General features: G+C 43.1%; 1 protein-coding gene across 1 annotated transcript in view; it reads right to left on the bottom strand.

Moving 5' to 3' along the window:
• The window catches only part of ALK (ALK receptor tyrosine kinase), a 673,225-nt gene that overhangs the window by 314,895 nt on the left and 340,422 nt on the right, over positions 1-17,908 (bottom strand). Inside the window, exon 4 of the mRNA XM_026016017.2 lies at positions 4,163-4,364. Coding sequence (XP_025871802.2) covers positions 4,163-4,364 — 202 coding nt within the window. The remainder of the gene's footprint in view (positions 1-4,162; positions 4,365-17,908) is intronic.

The raw sequence follows: 17,908 nt of genomic DNA, 5'->3' as shown, positions 1-17,908 counted from the left end.
TCTCCTGGGAGATCCTGGCCAAAGCCAGGCTGTCTTGGCGAGGGGTGGGCGCTCATGGCCTATGATTCACTAGACCTCATGTACGTGGCTGCTTTCCAGGTGACAAGGAAGGGAGCAGCTGCTGGGGCTCCCCGACTGCCTTCCCTGTCTCCAGCATTTCCAGGCAGGCTGCTGCTCCCCTAGTGTTGCACCTTGTGCACACGACTCGGTTTCCAGAGAACTCAGTGGCCTCAGGCTTGTCCTTCCTCAGCCCACTCCTATGAGTTGAGCTCTACCCACCACTGTCATGACAACCTCCTCCCGTGTTACTACAAACGCTGAATGTTGTTTTGCAAACGGCAGTCCTCAAACCATCATGTTCTGTTTTTATCACCACCAGGATTTAACTGTGTCCCTCTTACCACTTGGAGCCTATGTTGTGGGGGCATCTCTAACATTCAAGGGAATGAGCTTCAGTGAGGCAAAATGCCCAAGATCTCGAAACCAAAGGGTTCTTGAGACTAGCACTGGCCCCATAATCAGAGAGCAGATAATCCCAGTCCTTTCTGATCCCCAATTATGAGCAGAATAGAGCAGACTAAGGTATTAAATCATGGCCTTTCACGTTTGTATCCCGCTTAGTGAGCAAAACCCTTTATGTCTTCTATTACCTTGATGCACAGCACCATACGGGCAGGGCAGCATCCTTATCCCTACTTCACAGATGGGCAAACTGAGGTGTGGTAGGGGGTGGGATTCACCTGAAGCCATAGAGCTCATTCACGGAACATCCTTTAACTGACCATCAAAGGCTGGCCTTTTGAATGTCATGCCCCTGTATAGTCCTAACAAATAGAAAGTATCCAATGAATCTTGGTTCTCTGAACTGACTACTGGATGGTACACTGGGACCTAAATTCAGGGCTTTGATTCACAGTATACTAGTTTTTCTGTTGCACCACCTCAGCCTGATTGAGCTCTTCTAAAAATGGGCATAAATAGTCTGAAGTCAGGCTGGTTGAGTTCATATCCCCTGCACCCTGTCTAGCTGGTGGCCTTGGGAAGGTTATTTGACCTCATTGAATTTCCTCATCTGTGAAATTGAAAACAGTAACAGTACCCATTCCACCACATTGTTGAGCATTAAATAAGAAAATGAATATAAGGGGCACAGTGTTGACTGGTTAGCACATCTAGGAGGTGTTAATAGGTGTTAGCAGTAGTTAGTATTACTCAGGCATAGAGACTAGGCCTTATATATCTTGGTAACCCAGGACCTAGTACAGTGGTTGGCACATAAACATGAGTATAGGGCTCAAGACACTTGTCTACCAACACTGACATTCATCATGTGACATGGAGCACATCACATCCCCATCCTGGGCTTCATTTCCCATCCCTGTGAATTGACAAATTTGAACCAGGTAAATCTCAGGGTTCCTCCCAGCTCCGAAATGCTAGCTATTTCAGTGGTTCTCAATGGGGGGCAATTTTTCCTCCCAGGGGACATTTGTCAATGTCTGGAGGCAATTTTGTTGCTATAACCAGGGAAGGTGTTATTGGCATCTAGTGGGTAGACACCTGGGAAGCTGGGGAACCATGCACAGGACGGTGCCCACAAAAAGAATAATCTGGTCCCAGATGTCAACAGTGCTGAGGCTGAGCAACCCAGATACAACTCGACACAGATACTTAGAGCTCTGTGAAGTATTGGACAAGTGCCCGTGCCCTGCAGCTTGCCAAGATGCCTGCGGCAGCAGAGCTTCTCCAGGCAGAGAGCAGTCTATGGCTGCTTCACCTTCAGCTGCCACCTCCTACCCTCACTACATTGATTTTGTTACAGGTGGAGAGGTTGGCTCAGGCATCTTTACTTTCAGTTTGGAATCACTCCTGCTCATCCTCAAACTCCTAAGATGGCTCTTCCAGGGCTAGGGGAGAATGTGTCTGCACAGAGATGCGCGGAGCCCAGCCTAAGGCAAAGCCCTTGTAGAAGTAGGGCTGTCCCCGGCAAAGCCACCCAGTCTTCAGGCTTGCCCCAGTACACCTGCTTCCCTTCTCCTGCCTCAACTCTCACTCTTGAGGGGGCAGGCCAACTCTGGCAATGGGAGAGTCACCTTGGGAATGCAATGCAATGGCCAGGAGAGGGACCTTGAGACTAATGGCAATGGCAGCCTCAGGGGAGGATCACAGCCTGTCTACACTGTGCTGTCTTCCTTTCCTTATTCTCACTGTCTGTGAAGGGCAGGTTGCCATCACAGGTCCCCCTGCGTTCATCTGTCTCGAGGCACCAAAGAATCTGGATCATCTATTTTTGTAAGATTCCTTCACTTTCCATTTCCTCTTTCCTGATCCTACCCTTTTGCCCTGAGTTTCTGCTGAGAGACTATGTGTTTTTTGGAAAGTGCAAGAATGAGGAAAGGGGAGACCTGGAATCCACTTTGGACCATATCACTTCCTATTTCCACATTCTGCCTCAGTTTTCTCATCTGTTCAATGGGAACTTACAGGGTAGTTGCAAGGATAGGAAGACAAAGAGGGGAAACATATTTGCAAGCCCCCAGGGCTAGTCGTATGGAGGAGCTATGGTCTTCTGCCCATGCTATCCAGGGAACCAAGCCCTGCTACCCAGGAAGTGCTGAAATCCCTCTGGCACCCTTCCTTCACATGCATGCACATTCTCAGCCTGCATTTCAGGGAGACTCTCTATTCTCCATGTGACATCAATGAGTCCCAGCCCCCAACCACACACTTTAACAAACTGATGGCATGAAGTCTTAGCAGCCCCGAGCAGCACCGGTTGTTCTCTGCCAGACTTGGTGGGGGCAAGAGTACTGAATAAAGTCAGAATAAACAGCTCACGAGGCTGGGCAGACACCTGCAGGATGGCACTGCAGCCAAGGCCAAGACCTGCCCTGCCCATCTGGGCTTCTCACAAGAAAGGTGGGCCATGCTGGAGGGAAGTCTGTCAGAGGACAGCTCATCCAAACGGTGGGCAGGCAACACATCCAACATTCCAAACTTCTGGTGGACAGAGTAAGAGTCGCTTGGTGCTGGGACCCTGCCATATAGCCCAATGAGACATTGCAGAGGCCAGAAGATGGGTATGAGTGTAACTATGGGGACAGCATCCTTCTTGAAGTCAAGGCTTCATTACTGCTCCAGGTATGTAGTTCTTTGCAGCACAACTAAATATAGGTGGGTCAGTAGTAGGAGAGTAGGGTAGAGGCTTTCCAGAACTTAATAAGAAGGCCATAGAGCTTTATTGGAAAAGCAGTAGACAGGCTCTCCCTTCTTAACCCAGCACACCATGAAGGTGAAGGACAGGTAACATCATTGTCCAGATGGGACTCTCCTGAAAGGTATCTTCTTAGAGGGAAGCTAAGTCTAAGCTTCGATAGAAATTTGAAAGCTCTCTCATCCTCATTTATTACGTAATAAGTATTTAGATGTGGGGCTCCTCAAAACTGGGGTCTTATGATGGTATTTATTCCTATGGAATAAGGGAAAATGTATGCATAGAGATAGGCTGGTTCAAGTTTGCTTTCCAACGCCACGACCTCTGGAGGCTCAGTGGATTGCTGAGTAAACAAGTGAGTGTCTCCTGGAAGCTTAAGTTCACTGACATGGGCATCCTGTGTGACTTCAAGATTGTGCCAGCCTTAGAGGTTCTGGAGCAAAGCTTGTTCCAATCGCCACTGAACTGATACCACTGTGGTGTGCCTGACAAGTTCTGTTCTCAGGTCCTGCACTCCTGCAGGACCTGCTTGGGTGGCTACAATAGTTTGCTCTTTCCCTTACTGCCAAAGTTCTGCTGGTACAACCCAGCTTCCAGCATATTAAATTACTTTCATTTTGGCCTTTTAACACTCCCTTTGGCTGTTTTCTTCTTGGATCCATCTGTACTTTGGGAAATAAATATCTTTAACACCCACTCATTAAATGCCCACTCTGCCAGCTGGTCTTCTGGCCTCTGGGAGGACCACCAGCCTGAGCGGCCAGAGGATCCCACAGATCAGTGCCCGATACACTACCTGGGGAATATTAGCAGTAATGGCTCAATCTGGACCCTACCTATTAAAGGACAATTGTGAGTTTTAAGTAGATGTCACAGACTCTGGAAATTTGCAACCCAAAGCCAAGTGGTCTTTTATATAATCAATTTTGGACTTGGGGAAGGACTTACCCATGCTTTCCTGGAGTGGGTACCAGGAGGATCTCTCTTCCAGGCTCGTTGTGGGGCAGCAGCTGGGCGACATACCTCCCAGAAGGTTGCAGATGCCTGTGCACGGAGACAGCCAGCTTGCAGTGCTCACTGCTGCTCCTCATCCATGGGCTCAGGATGGTGTGCTTGGAGTTTGCTGAGGTATTGAGGAGGAGGAAGGAGCCTGCCAAGAGACAGAGAAGGTGACTCTGCAGGTGTGTCCAGATAGGAGGGCCAGGCATCTCTGTGGCAGGATATGGAGACCAAGGACAACCAAGTCAGCACTGCTAGAGGCCTATTTCACCTTCTTCATATACACCCAGCCTTCTTCCCCCTTTCTTAGATTATCTCTGTGAAAAGCAAAGTGTGAAGCAAGAGAATAGTAATTCAGGACTTGGGCTTTATAGTCAGGCAGACTAAGGCCCTCACCTTAGCTCCCCTACATACTAGCTCTATGTCCTTGAGTCTCAGGTTCTTCATCTGTAAAATGGGAATGAAGACACCTACTTCAAAGGGTGGTTGTAAGGGTTCCGTGAGATAAACATGGAGAGTACTTTACCCAGTTTTGTATAGAGAGGAAGGACCCACTAAATAATCAATTATTTGATTTCAACTGTCTTCTATATTAAAGTAGAGATGATAGCTACAGACTCTTTTCCAGACAACAGGCACAACTAACGAAATCTCACAAGAAACTAAAAAAAAAAAAAAAAAAAAAAAGGGGGGGGGTATTATCTAATCCCCAAAGAATAACCAGCATCAGAAACCCAATTTAGAAGCTAAGACATTCTGATGGATTTACAACCTGGTAGAGGGATGGCCTAAACAGTCACTGCCTCTGTAAATGTGCCAAGAATGAAGCAAGGAGATAAGTGCCATCTTGTCAACATCCATATAAGGTGTTTCCACACCCCACAAGCCAGGGCACACTCCGGGGCATCTCTATCACCCTACAGGTCACAGTTTAAACAAAAGCTGACCCGAGTTCTCCATATCACATTCAAGCCAACTTGGCACTCAATTTATGGTTGATTCAGAGTTTCTCAGGACTGTATGGGTTGGCTCTACAATCTCAAATAGTTCTGACCAGTTCAAGGTTTCCCTTGAGAGGTGGGTGGCTTGGAGAGGCAGCATTTGTCCCACATGTTCATGGCTCTTGCTTCTTTGGTTACTAGCTGAGTGATCTTGTGCAAAGCATTAACTTTCTTGGGTTTCAGTTTCCTTGTTTATAAAACAGGGTGAGAAGGGTTGGCTGAACTCAATGATCTCTTAAGATCCATTTCAGCTCTTGAGTCTATGAGTCATGTGAATTTGTAACTGGTCTCCACAAAGAAAGCCTTACAAATCCCCCCTGGTGCCGTGCCTGTGGCAGAGTTTCCCTCTGGGGCAAGCCAACCCTAATTCCAGTAGCATAGGCCAAGTGATCTAAAGAAACCTGTATTCATGGGGATTACTGTCAGCATAAAAGTACAGCGCCATTTTATTGTTCCAGGCATTCCTTCTGATGCATTAATTTTACTTGCCATACTTCTGCCTTGAAGTTTTGGACCATTTGATGCTGCTTCTTTTGCAGTGGAAGTCTATTCCAAGATCTCTGACTCCTCCAGTGAGAACCAGCGAATGAGTGCTCTGCTTTTAAATCACTCCTGAGTGCTTCAAACTGGTCTCATTCTACAGACACCTCAATTTACCACATAGGTAAATGAACTAGCAGTCAGGGGTAGAGAATGATGCAGATGAAAAGAAGGGATCCCTACCAGAAGCATTCTTCAAGGAGAAGGTATTATGTCAGGAATTGGAGATTTGCAAAATTCTGGAAGTAGAGAAATGTGACTTCCAGTTAAAATCAGGATGAGGTCAGCATAAGACTTTTTCTGAGCAAGACTGGGGACCTGGGGTCAGCACTGGACACCGAACCCTCTGTGATTGCTGGGAAGTTATAGCATGGCAGATAGGCTGGTGAAAAGAGCTCTACAACCCTCAGTAAATAATCTGTATTATGACTCTGTTTTACAATGGGGGAGATATTCTCGTCATGGGCACAGAGGTAGAAGAAAGGGGTTAGAATCAAAAACTCAGAATTAGAAAGGACTTAAAGATCATCTAACATATCACTTTTCTAGAGAAGCAGATTTCAGGTCAGAATGTGGAAATGACTTGTCCAACATCTTAATCTGAAACTCCAGACCAGACTCCAGGTGTCTGGATTTCTAACCAGGGCTCTTTCCTTTGTACCTTTCTCATTACCCCACTGTACCTGTTATCCTAAAATATGATCAGGGTGCATTGTGGCCAAGCTGTCCAGCTCAGGAACTCAGAGGGGGAAGAAGAGAGAAAGGCAGGCATTTGGGTGCTGGACCAAATCCATTTGTTCACTGGCTCCCTTGCTCACTCTTTCTTGCCTTCAAATTTCATTTACTGGATGCCAACGTTGAGCAAACATCCAAGCACTGGCTCAGCCCTAGGGACACAGACATAAACCAGACACAGTTCTGGCTTTTAAGGAACTCCAGGTCCATAAGGGTGATGAGATCACTGTAATAATTGCCACCAAGAGTAGAGGTTATAAAGTCATAAGACACATACAGGTGAAGCACTTTCGGAGGCTCTGGGAAGGAGACATCAAGTTCAGTTGGGAAGATTCATAAGAAGATGACCTTTGAGCAATATCTTAGAGGGAGAGAAAGACAGAGATATTGGCAGAACCAGCCATGTGGGAGTTGAGAGAAGAAGAAAAAAGGCTAAATGTAGGAAGTGCATAGCAGCACTGGGTCGCAGAGGGGCACCCGAAGACAAGGCTGGGGCTTCAGGAAAGCTAGGGAAGCGGGGGTGGGATCAGACCATACAGGACTTTTAATTCCTGGCTGAAGGTATTCAACTTTACTTTTGGAAAAGTGTTTTGAGGAGGAGAGTGACATCGTCAGAGTGGTGCTTCGGGAAGATTAATCTGGTATGTTGGGGGAAAGGTGGGGATCAATTCTGACCCAACCTCATCCTATAGTACCAGTAACACTAGGAAAGAATGTGACTAAATGCAAATGTGATGTGTTTAGATTGTCGCTGTTGTAAGCAAAAGTGCCATATGGGAGACAGACTCTGATCGACTGGGGTTTCCAATCCTAGATTAGTGTGCATCTGTCCAGAGCAGGTGATAATTCTGGAAGCATCTCTGGGGACAGAGTCTTGCTCCAGATACTTTGGGGCATAGTCTGGGGTTAAGATGAAGCCAGCCTGTCTTGCATAACGGACATAAGGCCTGAGACCCTACTCAATTCGATGTTTTCGAATCGGTGGAAAGTCATACTGAAAGCAGGTTTTTGAGCTACTGAGGGGAAGAACATAGGCAAGAGAAAGATGTTCTCCTTCTTCTCAGAAAGATTATCTGGTGCACATTCATCCCCCAAAGGGTGGGGAGACTCAAGTTCCCAGCGGGAGAAAATCAAGCTGAATCAGGTGCTGTGCTTGGGGCTCCTTCTGCACCACTGTTCCTCCCTCCTGGGTGTGGAAACACATGTGCATTCTGTCCTTGTAATTCAGTAGCTCAATAACGGGACTCTTTCAAAGTTGACTGGAAGATGGATTATTTTTCCAGTTCTAATATGTGAGGTGATGTTTATATGAATTTTATTTTGTGCAACCGGACTATCAATAAGAGCCCGAGCTTAAAGTATTTTCACCGTCAATGAAACTCTAGTTGAGAGCTATCTCTTCATCAGCAGCTTTCCTCTCTTTCTCTCAAAATAAAAAAAAGGAACAAAAAGGAAAAAATACATTTCATAAGCTCCTTGGGATATTGTCAGTATAAATCTTTTAAAGTCAGTGAGCATTTCTGTCTCCCCTCCCTCTTTTCCGTTTCCTGTTTATTTTCCTCTGAATAGCTTGGGGCTGCTCAGAGGCTCCTGGGGTCCCTTCTAATTAAGAAGGATGGCCTGGCAGCTCACAGACCCTACCCCAGGGTGGACCATGGGGCAGTGGAGAAGTGGATCAAAGAGCCCTGCTTAGACAGTGCCAGGATCGTGTTTCCCTTATTCATGTTTATATGTTCAATGACTAAATATGAAATGGTCATTATTTTTACCTCTGGTCACCGATATAGGGACGTATAGCTCTTATCACTGTCAGTGGGGTGCAGATTACAGGCCAGAAACCATGGAGCACGAACGCTGAAGTCAGACAGACTCATTCATATCCAGGCTGTGTCTGTCTAGTTCTAAGCTCCTGACAAATTATTTAAGCTCTCTCAACTTTAGTCTGCTCAAATGTAAAATGTGTATAGCCTAATCTCACATGGCTGTTGTAGAGATTAAGTTAAATAACGTGCGTGAAGTGGCCACTACAGTGCCTAGCCTTAGCGGGTATGTGATAGATGTTGATTTTGTGCTTGAAGGATGTCTTAATGTGGAGCTCCTTTTTTAGCTATTACTAAACTTGCAATCAGAAGGACTGAATCAGTAAGGCTAGCTCTGCCACGACCAAGCCTCTTTTGTTTGTAAAATGAAAGCGTTGGATAGATCTCTCTACGGACCCTTACAGCTCCAAACTGTCAGTAATTCTATCTGCCTGCCTAGAATATTATCAATCTAAAGGAACAATGTCAAGTCTCCAAGCCCCCAAGTCCTAAAGGCTTGTCCTAATTCACCTCTGTGGCAGCTCTGTACCAACTGTTGGAATCGGTTGGCCAAACACTCTGTGAACTGTGATCCCCTGCCCTACTTCCCCTCTTCCCATCGACATAAACACATCCCTGGGAAGGGCTCCTAAACCAGCATCGTTTGTTTCTGTAGCCACTTCTGCTTCAAGGCTAGTACCACCTCTAAATATCTGGTATTTAATACAACGCTTGCCACCTGGCAGGTATTTGGTGACTTTAAAAAATCAAAGTAATATATGCAGATGGCCAGAAGTCAAATAGTTCAGCACTGTCATAATAATAATTTTTTAAAGCCATCCCCAAATCCTACTCCTCTCTCTGAGTCCCAGAAACACGTCTAAGGATTTCTCATTTCTTTTGGTGGCCACCTTCCAGATTCTAAATATGGTGATCATCCTGTTCCTTGTTGATGCAACAGTTGTAGGCTCCTTTCATCGATGGGACTATTAGAAAAATGGTACTCTTCCCCTTTTAAATCTCGATTGTTTCAATCCTGTTTTACTTTTCTATTACTTACCTTCTTAACTTTCCATGGCAAATGTATTACTTGCTCCATTAGCTTTAGACACTATCTGCTGGCTCCCCTCACTAGATGATAGTTTCTGTCTTTCTCTGCACCTTCCTAACCCACATTCACCTCCCAGGTCAGCTGGGCTTTTCCTTCACATTGTCAACATTGCCTAAGAGTGATTAGGTCAAGTGTTTTGTTTATAGGTTGATGCTAAACCTTGACGATCAGCAAGCAGAGCTTTTGTACCAATGACTATATTTTTCCCGTGCAGTGAAGAAGGGTTATATTTGTGATCTTCTCCATAGGGCCAAACAGCACATTGTACTTGATGAAGAATGTTTCTAGCACCAGGATCAAATGAATATTCCCTCTTTCTCTGTCTTAATCTGCCTTATATTTGGGCCCAGACTTTCTTGTGCAGTTTGCCTTTCCAGAAATTTCTAATTGCATTTCTCTTTTATATCTGCCATCTTTCTTTTTTTTCTATTTATTTTCTATCTGCCTTTTATACCATATCACTAACACCTTTGTATAGTCCTTGAAAAATCTCTCCCTTCTTCCCCAAAACATTGATTTCCTGTTTTAACTTATACCAGTTGCTTTCTGGGATTCCTGTACTGCCTTCATTTTGGAATTTATTTTCACTGGGATTCTTCTATTAGTCCCACCATCCTCAAGAAACTTCCTTAGGGGGAAACTTCATCATGAATCTTTGAATATCTGAAATATATTTTTATTTTGTCTTCACACTTGGTCTATAGCTTTTCTGGCTCTAGTCTCTAGATTAGAAATTATGCTTCAGGAACTTGAAGCCCTCACTTCAGTGTTGTCTAGTATCTTTGTGACTGAGGAGGAATCTGAGACTAGTTTTATTGTTGATTTTTTTTTTGTAGTCAATCTGTCTTTTCTTTTCTTGGAGGTTTTCAGGATTTTTTTTAAAGTAGGCTCCATGTCCCGTATGGAGCCCCACATGAGGTTTGAACTCACCACCATGAGATAGAGAAGATGAGCTGATATCAAGAGCCAGATGCTTAACCTACTGAGCCACCCAGGTGCCCTTCAGGATCTTTTTTTCAACACTGAGTTGCTAAAATTTCAATACAATGTATCTAGGTATGGATCTTAATAAAAATTCCTCCTGGCATTTGGTGGTTTTTTTCAGAGAACATATGCCTCTTTCATCTCTAGTACATTTGTTTTATTATTTCTCGAATGCCTTCATTCTCTCCTCTTCTCGGTTTTAAATCTTTCTGAAGAGCTTTATCTTTCAAATTAACCTCTGTTACCTAATTTATCCTTGTTTTCTCTGGGATCGATTTTTTATGCTGATAGTTCTTTTTCTTTTTTTTTTAAAGATTTATTTTAGAAAGAGATGCATATGTGTATATGGGGGAGGGGCAAAGACAGAGGGAGAGAGAACCCCAAGCAGATTCCATGTTGAGTGCAGAGCCTGGACTTGGGGATTGATCCCAGGGCCCTGAGATCACAACATGAGCTGAAACCAAGAGTTGGAGGCTTAACTGACTACGCCACCCAGGTGCCCCGATATTTGTTTTTCAGGCTGATGGGCTAATTCAGAGGCTGGGTGATCCTGGATTATTTAAACAGGAGAGACTAGGAATGCTGATAGGAGCTTCAGTGCACATAGGTGGTGCTTGTTGTCTCCGTCAGAACTGACCTGACGGCAGGTGTCAGGGCCCCTCCACTTCACTGGTGCCTGCCCCCCCAGTGCCAGCATGCTGGATACACCACTCAGGGCATGAACACTGCTGATAGCAGGTTTAGCTCTTCCAGTCCACCTGAACTTTTAGACATGAGCTCCCTTTTTCTTTCCCCTGCAGTTAAGGATCCTGCTACTTTTTTAGTCTAGAAAACTGGGGTTGAATGGATGTGGAGACATATGGGGTAACCATATTTCAGAGGAATTTCACTCTGCTCCATCCCTCCGGAGGACCCTTATCAGCACTTGGTCATGATGTCTCCCAGTAGATGGGCTTCCTCCTCTGCACTAAACCCTCTTTGCCTCTTTTTAGCTACGACCGCTTCAGTTCCTCTATCACCAGCCTTGTGCTCTTAAAATCACTTATGGTTTTCCTCCTGTTCTGTTTGCTAGTCAGAATGTATCCCTCTATTGAAGACTTTATCATCACTTGAGTGGTATTTCAGAAGAGGAGACAAGTGTTGGCACAACCCACCATCCTGAACCAGAAGCCTCTTAATCATATTCTTTGAATGAGAACATTGGCAAACAGATGTGCAGATGGACAGACTTCCATCTCAATAAATCACACAGGATTCTTCCAACATTGGCTAATTGTCCACATTGCAATTAAACTATTAAATCATTATTATAAGCTATCACTCATTCGATTGATCATGATGCCACCCATATCAGACAGGACCTAAGGAGCAGCAGAAATTTGATGGACTGGAATATGGATAGAGTAAATGTGACACATGCAGGCATCATATGGACATATGCCTCCAGATGCAGCGTCAGGGGATAACGCTGTGCTGTCTCTTAGAGTACGTTCCACAGAATACCCGTCCCACAGGGGGCTGACAGGTCTCATGGGAAAGCTCTGGGATCAAGCAAGTTGGAAGGGTACTCGTCAAACAAAAGTCAACAGGCTCTTTCACTGCGGGGCTTCTTAGAACCTACATATGCCAAAGAGTCATGACTCTTTAAGAGTAGAATATGCAATCAACCCTACCCAAATCCCTTTGGATGCAGAACTCTTTCACTGTTGTGTATAATATACCATGGAATGTGTTTGGAAACCTGCTTGTCATGTATTTCTACTCTAGAGACTGTCAGCAGAAAGAAAGGGAAAACAATGAAAATAAAAAAGAAGAAGAAGAAGGTAGTGTAGAAGGTGAATGATATACCTTTATCTCTAGCATCTCAAATCTTAAATCCTCTCTGTTTTTTTCTGACTTTAAACTGTCGTCTCCTCAAGAACTGAGCTCCCATGGCAGAGTCCTGCTTCTGGAGAGGCTCCACCAAGTTACAGAGTTGGTCTCTCTACCTGATGAGATTTAAAAGTGCTACATGCATCTGGCTTTCTGAATGTCAGAGTTAGAAACAAACATGGTGGTCACAAACCTTCACCCCTTATTGTACTGGGGAGAAAATCAGGAGGCCAAGAAATGAAGGTCTTGCCCGAGGTCACAGTGAAAATCAGTGGTGGGTCTGGAATTTGGAGCTTCAGTCTCCACCTACCTATGATAGAAGCCTCTGATGATGTTTTCAGTGAGACATCCTGTTGCCCCAGGCCTTACTTCCCTTTCTCTGTACCCTGACAACTCTGAGGACCAGGCGCAGCAAATGGTCTCAAGCCCATCATCTGGCTATGCACAGAGATCACAGACCAAGGCCTGGTTAGTGGGACCCAGACAGATGAGATGTCCTTTGGAAACCACTCATGGGGGATTATGGTGGTCTCCAGTCACTGGGAAGTATTTGACGGTCTACTCTGTTCATGCGATCTTACAAAGCGGCCAGAACAAATTGGTACCACATTAAGAGTTCCCTTATTGTTTAGTTTTCAAATTCAAATTCTGCTATCCTACCCTCAATTCAGTTTTAGGTTTTAGTGAAGAATTTTGAAATTTAGGGGAAGGAATAGGTGGGATTGTCCCCACTGTGGTGCTTAGCCTAATAGTGGGTTAACTTAGGAATTCAGAACTTCAGAGACCTAGAGCTCTTGAGGGTCATTTAGTGCAACCTTCCACCTTGCAAGGGAGTACACTCCATCAGTAGGGTGCAGGGGTATGGCTGGGCCCCAGAGAGGGCCGCTTGGCCATGCTAGGACCTTGCCCTGTGCACTCTGACCATTTCTGCTGTTATGGCCCACCACCAGGACTTAAATGTCTTGCTTTTACTGGTCCTTCATTGCGAAGCACTCTGAAGAAAAATGGTATCAGTTTTTTGAGATCAAATGATTAGAAAAATCAAGTGTTCTCATTAAGGGAAGGAAGGAAGGTACAGGGAGTTGATTTTCCTTGACAGTATTATTAATTTCAACACCATGAGTTCAGTTGTAGTCTAAAGTAGCAGTATGTTTGCATGTTTTGTGGAGTTCTGCAAATGACCGCTCAGGTCCAAAGTAACTGAGGCGAAAATAATTTATGCTTGTGTGTGTGTACAGTATGTGTGTATTTGTGTGTGCATGTATATAAATAGCTACATAAATATATATATGTGCGTGTGTGTGTGTGCATGTGTATGTGTGTGTGTGCGTGTGTGTGTATGTGTGTGTGCCTATACAGATCCCTTATTAGATCTCTGGCTCTCTTAAAAAGAATAAATATTTCTGGAGACACTTTTTTTTTTTTTTTTTAACCAACAGGTTTCGTATAAGAAAAAGGGAGAAAGCCAATAATCTCTACATACCGCGTGTGTGTCCTGGGGTGTCAGCAAAAAAGATAATAAAAGGCAAAGCAAATAAATAGAAGGAACAGAAGCTAAAGTGCTGAGAAACCTTTTTTTCCCTAAGAGCTCATTTTGGTAATCCTCAAGGAAAATAGAAAAGCACTTGATCTGATGAGAGGGAAAAAGGAGAAGCCAAATGAAAACTAAACAATTGATTTAATTCAATGAGAAGCAAGAGGAAGGAGAGAGAAAATTATCTGCTGCAGGCGGGGTAGGAGAGGGAGGCAGTTAGGAGACCAAAGTGCCTTCATTGTAACAAAATCCACTTTGGAGGGAGAGAAGCATGAAATCAGGTTTTCCCTTATCCACATAGGTTCTTAGCTCTGGAATCAGATTATTCAACTTTTGCTTTAAGTCCTAGATGTCAGGGTATAAAAATCACCTATGTTACTTTTAAAATTTTTGCTAAGAGGTAGCAGATTTTATTACTTTTTCTGTGCATTTCATTGATTATTTTTTAAATTAAAATTTTAAAAAGCATTTTTTTTTTTACCCATTTCGCTATAGGAGTCTCACAGGATCTTAGTTTAATGATAGTAAATTCTGACGTTTCATGAGCTATGGCTTTCAGATACTCCTCTGTTGAAGAGAGTACAAAACATAGGCCAACATTGACGACCATGCTACGCAGCCAAAAAGCAAGAAAAGGTCACCATGTCACCTGCAAGCCACTCTGGACATGCTGCACAGAGCACCAAGAGACTATCCTGCCCAAATCTTTGTTTTCCTCACATGTAGGAAAGCGAGGGGACTGCCCGTGGCAGGATGGCTAGGTTGAATTCTCAGAGGTTCTAGAACAAGCTGTTTTTTTTTTTTTTCCAACTGGTCTTCCCACTTCTTGCTTACCTTCCCCCTTATACTCGGCACACAGCAACCAGAGCCATCTTCTTACATAGAGTTAGTCACTCCTTTGCTTTAAACTCTCCAATAGCTTCCCACTGACCATGAACTAAAATTCAAATTTCCTACTATGATGGACAAAGAAGGCCAGAGGGGGATTGACCTTAAGCAGATACCGTAGGTTGGCTCACTCAACTCAACTCCCTGACCAACTTCCTTCTCTCTTGCCTTTCACTTTTATTGAGACTGGAAGTTTAAACAATGACTTGATTTCACCAGCCTTTTATAGACAAAAGCGGCCATGTGACACTCTGGCCAGTGAACTGTAAGCAGAGCTGTGCTCATAAGGATTACCAGAGTTAGCCAATAAAGATACAGGACACCCAGTTAAATATGAATTTCATTAGTAAGTAGTGAACTTTTTTCAGTACAAATATGTCTCAAATATTGCATGGGTCATGATAATACTAAAAATCACCTGTTGTTTCTCTGAAACTCACATTTAACTGGACATCTTGTGTTTTATCTGGCAACTCTATGTGCTGGAGAATTTTGAGATAACCTCCCCCGCCCACCCCCTCTGCTCTTGTTTTTTCTTACCTGGAACATCGACCTGCCTGGAGGGGTAGCAGCAGTCTTATAACCATAAAGCGACAAGTAAAAGCATGTGGAACAGAAAGGGAGTTGAGTCACTAATGGGGTTGCTGGACATCTGCACTGTTACTTGTCTCTGGTCTTCTTACGGGAAAAATAAAACAAAGCATCCAAGATCTTTATTTGGCTAAGCCACTGTAGCAAGGGCTTTAGCTGTTGTGTAGCTGACTCTGAGCAGGGATCTCATCTGTCTCAGGCCAGCTGTTAGTGCCTAACACAGTGACAGGGACAGTGCTTCCGCAATGAATATTTGCTGAATGGATAAAGAAAGAAAAAAGCAGGTAATTCACTTATTTCCTTGTATCTTATCTAGACTAGTGTCATTCTTCTTATTTATATTGGGGAGAACATTGTTCCCTTTGAACTGATTGGTGGCTAAAGAAGGATTATTATTTACAACACAAAACAAATCAATTTTTAAGATGCCTGGAAATTTAGACTCTTAAGATCAGTGTTTCTCAAATTATGGTTTATAACCCATTAGTGGGCCATGAAATCACTTTAGTGGGTCATGACCAGCGTTAAATAAAGAGGGGGGAGAAGGAGAAAGAGGAGGAAATCAGGAGGAGGAAAACGTAGAGTGGAATTTTAAAAGATCCACATTGTAATTTTCCTTTGGGAAATAATGGCTGCTGATCTATATGTACACAGACACAGACACACATACCCACATGCATACACACCCACAGTCACACATACACATACATGGACACCCGTACACATACATACACACACAAAGATATCCCCCCACAGACACACATACATATACACACAGAGATAGCCATATACGTGCATGAATGCACACACATACATACATAGACAGACACATACACACATAGACACCCATAGACACACAGATATACATGCATACACACACTTAGATACCCATACACATGCACAAATGCACACACATACATACATAGACACATACACACATACATTTTTATACCATTTTGTTAGGTGAAGTATATTTCTTACTGGGGATCACAGTTAAAAAAATGGAAAGGCTCAAGATGAATAGTGTTCACATTCCAAATGTCCATATATGGAAATTATATTGGCCCGATTCTGGTCCCTGAGCCACCTCCCATTAGCTGAGTGACTTTGGGAGGAGATGTAATCTGCCATCTCCAATTGTAGCTGCTAGCTAAACCTGGCCACCAGTACTCAAAATGTGGCTCATGCAGCTGAGGAACTGAATTCTTCATTTTATTTAATTTTAATTAATTCACATTTGAAGTCATTTGAATCACAGGTGATTCAATTATTGGAAAAATATGTTTGAACAACTTGGGCATGTCAATCTAACTTTTCAACGATAAATTTTAGGAAATACAGATAAAATATTTCAGATGAATATGTAGCTTCCAAGTTTAAATGTGCTGTCAGTATAAAATGTGTACTGGATTTCAAAGATTTAGTACAGGAGAAGATATACAACACTCCATCAGTAATTTCTATATTGACAACATTTAGGTAATATTGGGTATATTGAGTTAAAGAAAATACATATATTTACTTTTTGTAATGTGTTTTCTAGAAAATCCAAAATTACATTTTGGGCTCATATTATAATTCTCTTGGACAGCACTGCTCCAAGGATTAAGTATCTTGCCCTAGGCCACTAAATGAGTAAGTGCTTCAACCACTATTACAATTCAGGTCATCTGACTCCAAATCCATGGCTCCTTCCATTAAACTACAACAAATCACATCTCCCTAGGCTTCACTGTTATCTTTAAAAACAGTGAGTGAAATAAAGATGTAGGATGATAATAAGGATAAGTATGGCTAACATTTAATGAGTGCCTAACATATCTTGGCATTGGATTAACATCTTAAAAGGTTTACTGCATTTGATTTCACAACAATTAGGTAAGTAAGTACGTGATCATTATATCCATTTTTTAGATGAGGAAACAGAGGCTCAGAGAGATCAACTGACCTGCCTATCAGCTCAACATGGTGCAGACTGAGATGCACAAAGGTAGGAGGTCCATGCAGATGATTGAACATTTAGGGCCTTTCCCTGGAACTACAACCCCCACAAAAGCAGCTGGGTTCTGTTTGGATGACATAGAAGCAGCTGTATCTCCCAGAGTCCTGTTAGATTCATTTCCTTTGGGAAATAATGTCTGCTGATCTTGTTGCTGATTCCAATACCATACAGTAGAAATTTCCAAGCACCACAGTCTTTGAATATATAGATAAGGTCAAGAAGGTGACTTTGTATCTGAAAAATTTTCAGCTAGAAAATTGAAATATGGGCTTCATTACTATGGGTGCTTATTTAAAGATCTACTTGTAATGTGAAACTAAATTTCAATAATGGCCTTCAAAGACAGGGACAAATCACATTTCCCAGTGAAATTATTTTTTTGTTATAAACATGGTGTGTGCTCATTAAATGCAATTTAGAAAAAAAAAACTAAGAGAAAACAATTTACCTAGAGCCTTAGTATTAAAAATTTCTATTTTACTTGTTTTTTCTGTTCCTCCATATGCACATGATTTTTAAAATTTATAGTTCTATTAAATATAATTTTTCCTTACTCTTTCACTTAACATTGTGTCATAAGCATTTTATATGCCTTTATGTAGGCTTTGCAAATGTATTTATGATATTCCAGTAAGTGA

The sequence above is a fragment of the Vulpes vulpes genome, chromosome 8 (genome assembly GCF_048418805.1).
Source record: "Vulpes vulpes isolate BD-2025 chromosome 8, VulVul3, whole genome shotgun sequence".
Lineage (NCBI taxonomy): Eukaryota > Metazoa > Chordata > Mammalia > Carnivora > Canidae > Vulpes > Vulpes vulpes.
Note: the sequence above shows the minus strand (reverse complement) of the source record. Positions and strands in the feature narration are given on the sequence as shown.